The 9,004-nt window shown below is 39.1% G+C and overlaps 1 protein-coding gene across 2 annotated transcripts in view; it reads right to left on the reverse strand.

Annotated features, from left to right (window-relative positions):
- LOC107569142 (serine/arginine repetitive matrix protein 2-like) overlaps positions 1-8,372 on the reverse strand; it is a 10,583-nt gene extending 2,211 nt beyond the window's left edge. The window contains exons 1-6 of one of the 2 annotated variants that reach the window (XM_016255155.1): positions 8,249-8,372; positions 4,831-4,905; positions 4,201-4,393; positions 4,031-4,101; positions 1,326-3,794; positions 775-1,211 (exon numbers count right to left, since the gene is read on the reverse strand). In XM_016255155.1, coding sequence (XP_016110641.1) covers positions 775-1,211; positions 1,326-3,794; positions 4,031-4,101; positions 4,201-4,393; positions 4,831-4,858 — 3,198 coding nt within the window. In that variant the 5' untranslated portion in view covers positions 4,859-4,905; positions 8,249-8,372. Of the gene's footprint in view, positions 1-774; positions 1,212-1,325; positions 3,795-4,030; positions 4,102-4,200; positions 4,394-4,830; positions 4,948-8,248 lie in introns of both variants that reach the window. The other variant, XM_016255154.1, reaches the window with a different exon arrangement.
- Between the last annotated feature and the right edge of the window lie 632 nt (positions 8,373-9,004).

Here is a 9,004-nt window from a genome sequence, read left to right on the forward strand (position 1 = left end):
CAGGCCTCGCCATGGTCGACCAAAGAAGTTGAGTGCACGTGCTCAGCGTCATATCCAGAGGTTGTGTTTGGGAAATAGACGTATGAGTGCTGCCAGCATTGCTGCAGAGGTTGAAGGGGTGGGGGGTCAGCCTGTCAGTGCTTAGACCATACGCCGCACACTGCATCAAATTGGTCTGCATGGCTGTCTTCTCAGATGGAAGCCTCTTCTAAAGATGATGCACAAGAAATCCCGCAAACAGTTTGCTGAAGACAAGCAGACTACAGACATGGATTACTGGAACTATGTCCTGTGGTCTGATGAGACCAAGATAAACTTATTTGGTTCAGATGGTGTCAAGTGTGTGTGGCGGCAACACCATGTGAGGAGGACAAAGACAAGTGTGTCTTGCCTACAGTCAAGCATGGTGGTGGGAGTGTTATGGTCTGGGATTGCATGAGTGCTGCCAGCACTGGGGAGCTACAGTTCATTAAGGGAACCACGAATGCCAACATGTACTGTGACATACTGAAGCAGAGCATGATCCCCTCCCTTCGGAGAATGGGCCACAGTATTCCAACATAACGACCCCAAACACACAAAAGATACAAAAATGTGAGGGGTGTACTCACTTCTGTGATATACTGTATATATATATATATATATATATATATATATGTATGTATGTATGTTTGTTTGTATGCATGTATGTATGTGTGTTGAGCCCAGTATATATGTATATATAATCTATGATTCTTTGATCAACTGGGATAACACTTCACAAACAAATCTCACCTCTGTAAACTCCTTGATGCTGATGCTGTTAGCTTGTTGAGCCACTTTCCTCTTCACCTCCTCAATACTGGCCAGATTAGGTGTGGGTGCTGAAGGGGGCTTGTTGGTAATGGTAGGAAGTGGGGGCATCGGGGGCATAGATGCCAGAGCACCCATGTTGGAGAGAGCAGCAGTCATTGTCGCCGCAGTCATACTTGCCATGGCAGCATTCATTGTCATGTTTGGCATTGCAGGCATACCTGGTATACCCATGGGCAGATTCATAGGTAAATTGGGCACAGGAAGTGGCAGAGGCAAAGACAAGGGGGCTGGAGCTGGGGTTGGCAGAGGTAACTGTAGAATTGCCTTAGGCTTGAGACTTTCAGGTATGGGCATTCCGGCTTTAGCGCACATTGCAGCAGCATTAGCCTTCGCAATCTCCAAAAGTTGATCTTTATCTGAGGAGAGAGGCAATTTAAGTTATGTAGACAGACATTACTTAACATTAAGTTGACTTCAAAATAGTAATTTATGCTAACAAGAAGGGGAAGCCGTGCAAAGAGCATATTTACCTAGGTCAGTGAGACGTGGTGGCGTCTTGCTAGAACTGCGTCGAGATCTTGAGGTGGACCTCCTCTTACGGAGAATCAAAATTGGTGAATGGCTTGGTTCACGTTTCCATCGATCTCGTCTATCAAAAGATCTTCCACGAAATGCTGGTCTTCTCCGACGTGAAATAGAGCGTGACCTTCTGGATCGTGACTGACGAGCCCTTGACCATGAACGAGATCTTCTCTTTCTAGCAGGAGAACGCGATTTGGACCTTCTTTTTCGAGCTGGCGATCTAGACTTTGACCGTTTCCGCTTGGGGGATTTTGATTTTGAGCGCTTGTTTCTTGTGTGAGATTTCGATCGTGATTTTGCCCTTCGATTGGTTGATCTTGATCTTCTTTTCCGAACAGGTGACCGAGATTTCGTCCTCTTTTTACGACTATGTGAGGGAGACCTGGACTTGCGTTTTCTTACAGGAGATCTTGACCTCCTCTTGCTACTGACAGATTTTGACTTGGATCGCCTTTTCTGTGTGAATGAAGCCGATCTGGAGCGCTTTCTTCTAACAGGTGATGTTCTGTTGGAGGATGTTGATTCTTTTACTTTACTCTGTGAAGCTGATCGTGAGCTCCCTGAGCGATCATCTTCATCTGACCTTACAGTAACATGTTGAGGAACTGGCTCTGAGGACAAAGATCTGGATTGGTTTGGTCTTCCTTCACATTCAGAGGGATTTTCGGGCTCTTGCTTGATGTTTTTACTTTGTATGTCACATTCTGATGATCTTACGTCTTCATTTGATGGATTTTGCACAGATGCACATTCAGTAGACACTGGTTTCCATCTACTTGACCCTGCTGACTCTTTTATTTCTAAATTTTCCTCCACAGGATCTAAAACTTGCGGTTTAGTCTCTGAGGTTTCTTTTGAACTCTTATCCTTTAAGGACTTTTCTTCTTTAGTCGGAGATTTAGAGTGTGCTCGCTTGGTAGGGGATATGCTTCTATCTGATGACTGTCGCTCCCTGGAAATGGATCTTGATCTTGATGTGCGTCTCTGAGAAACTGACCTTGACCGTTTACCTTTTTGCTTTTTAGTTTTTCTTAATATTGGGGATTCAGACTTTGAATTATGTGAAGATGTCCGTGACTTTGATCTTTTACGTCGTTGAGGAGATGCTGACTCGGACTTTGTGCTATGAGGGCTCCTAGTTTTTGACCTCCTTTGACGAGCTGCAGGAGAACGGGACTCAGAGGGCCTGGGGCATTGAGGGGACCGAGACTTACTTAGACGTCTTGGGCTTCTTGAACCTGATCGTCTGTGAGCAGATTTCGATCTTCTGTTTCTTTTCAAGCAGGATCTAGAACGCCTAAGGATCAAAATGGATCTTGAGCGTGTTCGCCTTGCTCTTCTGACAGATCTAGACCTGGAACGCCTTGCTCGAGGAGGTGTCTTCTTTCGAGAGCGGGACCTTGAGTGTCTTCCTCTCTGCACAGATCTGGACTGTGACCTTGAGCGCCGATTCTTCCGCAGAGAAATAGATTGTTTTGATCTTGAGCGTGAATGTCTTGGTCTTCCAGTTGACCTAGATCTTGAACGATGACCCCGTAGGGGAGACCTGGTCCTGGATCTTTTGGTCCTTGTGCGGGACCTTGAGTCAGAGCAATATGCTCTTCTTCCAGAGAGTGACCTTGACCTCCGTCCAGTTTTCTTTGTTACTTTAGACGGTGACCGTCTTGATGGAGACCTAGAGCTTCTTCGTTTTGTTCGATCCTTCCCACCAGAGGCAGACACAGACCTGTCCCTTGAAGATGATCTGTCATTATGACGTCCTGATTTACCAGATGACTTCTTTGGAGTTCTAGAGCGACTGTGTTTGGAATTTTTCCCTTTAGTGTCTGAAAGTGATCGTGACCTTGACCTGGAGAGGGACTGTTTTTTCTTTTCTTTCTGATTCCCATTTGATTCCTTTGAGATGTCCTTCTGCACAGCTTGCTCTTTGTGCACATTCTCTTGCTTAGGGATAATATCAGGAAGTTCTTGAGCTTTACTAAAATTTTCATGTTCGCCAACAGCTTCCACCTTTATGTCCCTCTCTGCAATTATTGCATGTGCAGTCTCAGGAGACATCTTTCTTATCCCTCCTAATTTTAAACTTTCTTCTTCTTCGGTGTGATCAGAAGTCATTTCTCTCTTTTTATCTTCCAATAAAAGTGTGCTATCTTTAAATTTGTCTTTTGGAAATGTAGCTGCAGTGATACTGATAGGTGACTTTCTGTCCACCTTTAAAGATGCTACCTGCAATTTTTGTGATTGTTTGGAGTCAGGTTCTGATTCTGACCCTGACACTGAGGTACTCGCCGATCTTGAGCGAGATGAGGACTTTTTTTCCTGCTTTTCCTCCTCTTTCCGCCTTCTTTTTTTCTTCTTTTTCCCAACACGATGTTTCTGCTTTTTAACCTTGGCATCAGCTTCCACATCACTGAGGTCTGTAAAGACACATATAATTGTGCTTTTACTTTGCAAATTATAAATTTCAGATTAAAACTCATAGTAAATTGGTTTCAAATTGTGCATACATACAGTGGGTACGGAAAGTATTTTTCACTCTTTGTTATATTGCAGCCATTTGCTAAAATCATTAAAGTTAAGAATTTTTTTTCCTCATTAATGTACACACAGCACCCCGCTAGATCGTCTGTTAATTGAGAAAACACAAACATACCCTCTGTACAGTTTTTTGTGGCATTCGCATGATCATCAGCCTCAGGGTTAGATGAGCCATCTTTATTCACACTGTAAAAAGGAAAATATTTGCTTTAATTTAAAAGAAACTGAAAGCATCAAAGAAAAATAAAAAAACACTTAGCGTTGCCAAGCAACTAAAACTCTCACCTTGTTCTTGTTTGGGAATCGCCATCTGAGTCTACTCCAGATTCAGAGCTACTATCCTTTTCACCCTTACGCTTCTTACGTTTCTTCTTACTTTTGTGTTTCTTATGTTTCTTGTTTTTCTTTTTTGGGGTCTCACTTTCATCCTTTACAGTAATGACCTCATACGCAACAGCAGTATCAGATGGCTCATCATCTGTTGAGATAACATAAAATGTTTACAAACAAATTTATGTGAACACAGCTACGGCATGAAAGAAGTGTTTTCTAACCGTTATAAGAAAGTTATAAAAAAAAGCTACATAATTATAATGCAGACATAGCTATACCTTAAAAATGGCCAACAATAACTAAATAACAGTTGGTGTTAACAGTGTGATCCCCAAATATCCCACTTAGATCTAATAACATATAATGGGAATGTCACGTTATCTGTGAGAAAAATGTGGAAGAAGTTATATACTGAAGCAAGCGGTCAGATAAATTGATGTGGCACTTCTGAAAATGTCTGAATATATGATAACATTGAAAGCACTTGTACCAACAATCCCTGTGCCATTACCAACTTTCAATATGATTAAAGCACAATGCAAAAACTGTGACAGTATAAAGGACTAAGACTTTGTAACTTACCAGGACCAGTGTTTACTGCACACTCCATTTCAAAAACTGAATCCCAATCTTAGTTTTGGTGATGATTTCTGTAGTCTGTAAATCGGACAAAAAATGTGTTGACCTTGTGTTTTCACTCTGAAATGTAAAACAAATACATATAAATTCAACAAACCAACCAAACACCACACAAATAAAAAAGGATGGCGGTGATCATAAACATTGTATGCAAACATTTAGTTTTCTGTGATACACTTGTTGTTGTGAATTTTATGTCACAAAAGCAGTGAGATTCAGCAAGAATGATTGTGATAGTCTTGGAAGCATCAGTTTGGATGGGCTGAAAACGAATCAAATCACCATATGTCATTGTTTTCAAGCAAGTGTTTTTATGAAGTTATACCTCTATGCAGTTACATAGCTCTTACAGTAAATATTTTTTAGTAAAGAACACACAACATTTATTAAGACACAATTAAAATAAAGAAATTTTGCCTTATATAAATGTTGCTAAAAAATGTTTGCTTTGCAATACAGCTAGTGAAAATTTTGTAAGTACAAATCTGAATGACTGGGCCATAAAACCTTAATGTTGAGCCCTGAAAAGACAAAAATACTTATAATGCAACTTATATAAAGACATACAAGTATGTTTTATGGGCTCGTTATATAATATCTGACACACTTGGCTGAGCACACAGAGCTTCTTTGCAATCAATCAGCAAGGGCCTCATGTATAAACGTTCTGTAGATTTCATCCTAAAAGTGTACGTACGCACAAAAGTTTTCAGATTTATAAAACGCCAGAACCTGCACAAAAATCCTTTTATAAATCCCTGTCAGCAGAAGATTGTGCGTACATGCATCTCCTCCCCAAAATCACCATATATGGAGCTTACAACGCCTGGTTTTACTATGCATAACCTCATCTGCATTTCATTTCCATGCATATTCCCATCCACGTGACACCATGTTTAACACCGTCAAAAGTACAAGGCATTAGGAAAATATGACATGCAGACTAAAAATGCAATTTGTACGGTAAATGCTAAAAATCATTCACTGTCCTTGTCTTGTTTTCGAATAAACATATCAAAATGAATGTAAAAACAAAATTGTATAAAACACTTATCAGAGAATCTTTTTAGAATAGAGTGGATCTCTTTCTTTTCCACTGGTCAAAGCAGTATATAATTTTTTTAAACAAATCAAATGTTTTAGGATATTAAAATAGGCTATAGTTGAATCAGAAATAGGGTGTGTTTAAATAAGTGTACATAATTGCCTGACTCAGAGTCACTGACAAAATATTATAAAAAAAAGAAACGTGCAAATCTTATCGTTTGCTTTAGATTCTATCCTTCAATCACAATGCTATTTTCATAATGTTCGCGAAATAAACACCTCCGTGCAGCCTTGGTTGTGCAGTAGTCTAATATATTCGGACCTATTTAAACTTGCCAGTGGACCGTTCGACCACCGAATCCAGCAGTGTCTGCCACAATATCGAAGTGCGCATCGTTGATGTTCTTGCTAAAATAAAAAAAAATTCTTAACATGAGATCTGCAGTTTAAAGAAACATTACTGTGTGCCTAGCACTCTTCGCTGTCATTAAAACAGCATGCAACAAGAAAAGTGATTAAAAAACAGCGCATCCACTACAAATGTCAAATATTATGAAATATCTAAATTCTTAAGTTTTAGTTTAACTTTTGAATAATGACTTTATGTAATGTCAATGCTTAACTCCATTAATGAGCAGAATATTTAATCTAAATGTGTATATTGAAAGGAAAAGAGAGTCTGAAATAATAGGCTTCGCTATTACACCAGTAAAAGACTGCGTACGCACGGTCTAGAGTACCCATACTGGGAAACAGTTCGCGCAAAATCGTCCCAGTTCTTTAGTACTGTACATTTAGTTCTGGAACTAAAGCGGTGCGAAAGGCCCTTATGAAAAGGTTCCCGCGGTGCGAAAGGCCCTATAGAGACTAACTTAGATGGTTCTTAATGTTTCTCAAATTATGTGCAGTTCAAATGGCAGAGCTTGTCTAAGCTTCTATAGAAAGATGACTGGAGGTCCTTTCAGAAGTGGTCATGTAAGCTAATTAAATGCACCCCTCAACTCAAGGTCTTATCACTTGCAGTCATTCAGACAAATTACCCCTAAACATTACACACAGTTTTGTTATCCAGTTTCACCCGAAATAACATAGATATTACAGTTTTGTTACTGTAAAATCACAAGGGGAATAAAACACTTTTTAAATCTATATTTGTTTGACTATGGTGGCTGGAAGTATTTGTCCCATGAAAGTATACAATTTTCACGCAACTATGGTTATCATGGCAAATTTAAGTGGGCTATGGTACCACCACACCCAATTACTAACCCTAACAAAAACTTACCATGGTAACCGGTTTTGCTCCAAAAGTACTATGGTTTAAAAAATCTAAATAAATGAAGGGGAACGCTTAATTTGTGAACTCTTAGAATGTGTAAAAAGCCTTAACCTTCCTTTTAAATGTCCCTCTAGTTTATTGACACCAGTGTCTAAATGGTAGGAAATCAAGTATTTCGAAGGAAACTCTGGTTACCATGGTAAGTTTCTGTAATGGACATTTGAAATATTCCAATTATTAGACACACACACACACACACACACAACGATATTGGACACAATAAGAAATCAAAAATTATTCATATGATCGATAAATAGTTAACGTTACGTTAACGTGTTTTAACCATACAACCAACGGCACTTTGGGGGAAAAAATGTAATCATTCAGTCAGTGGAGTTTTTACAAACGGTCACTCAGGCCAAGCATACAGAAGCACAAATATAAGAATATCACTACGTTAAATGATTGCTAAATGCAGTTAAGCAATCCGGCTAACACGGTAAAGAGGGCGCACGTGACACCTCGTGCAATTGTTTTGGTTTAATGCACCTCATGGATAGACGACATTGTTTTGTGTAAATGTAATTTTCACAAACAACATATACATGCCTACTGTTAGTATAAACACATATAGTACCTCGTAAATGTTTGTTTGCACGCTGTTTCATTCGGAAGACAATGTGGAGATGCGCTCCGCCGCGGCTAACTCACCACGCGCCTGCTACAAAGGCTAACTCTACAAGCGTGTTCTGCAACTGCAATGCCAGCTCATTTACAGGTAAAATAGAATGCATCTATATGTGCTGTGATAATAATAAATTATGTGGGCGTAGAAAATAATAACACGTAATAAACACAGTTGGATAAGCGTCTAACAGAACACGCGGACAAAGACTCGTTAGCTTGTATTAGCATAGCATCCTATTCGTAACATGCTTAACAACAAACATACAGCCTTCAGCTCGGTCATTCCCGTCGTATTCTTAAATTAGGCCGCCATTATGCTTGAGAAATATTTCACCCACATATACTCACCTGTGTTGTGGATTTCTTGATTTGTATCGATTACGAAACCTCGGGAAAGTTGCTCGCTGTTGGTCGCCATGACATTCAGAGCACAGTCAGTCCGCCAGTATCCCAGAAACACATGAAACAAGACCCCAAGACTTCTTCTTCTTCTTCTAATAACGTTTTATGGCGGATGGCAAACCAACTTCTGGTGCATTTACCGCCACCAACTGGACTGGAGTGTGGAGCACTAATATGCAACTAATATATACATATTTATATTTATCTATATTTTATATAAAAAAAATAAAATACAAAAATAATAATAATAATAAAAATAAAATAAAAAACCCACACATTCCTAAATTATCCTGACTAATCCTATTTCTTTAATGTATTTAACAATAGCACCATATATTTTACCTTGTTCTGCATGCTCTTTCAAGAGATTTGACAAATTAAATGATTCAACACCCATGTTTCTTACTTCCTCAATGAGTTTTAACCTTTCTTTTTCATATTTTTAACATTTTATTAAAACGTGTTCTATTGTTTCTGCCTGATTACAAAAAATACATTGACCTGTTTCATGTTTTCCTATATTAAACAGAGAGTGATTTAATCTAGTATGCCCTATTCGGATGCGAGAAATAATTGTATCTTCTTTCCTATTCCTAAAAATACTTCTTCCATTTCCTACTTGCTGCTGAATATTATACATTTGTCTGCCCTTGCTTTCACAGTTCCATACTTCTTGCCATTTTTTGTTTATGAATTCTTTAA

The sequence above is a fragment of the Sinocyclocheilus grahami genome, unplaced genomic scaffold (genome assembly GCF_001515645.1).
Source record: "Sinocyclocheilus grahami isolate Dianchi unplaced genomic scaffold, SAMN03320097.WGS_v1.1 scaffold1316.1, whole genome shotgun sequence".
Lineage (NCBI taxonomy): Eukaryota > Metazoa > Chordata > Actinopteri > Cypriniformes > Cyprinidae > Sinocyclocheilus > Sinocyclocheilus grahami.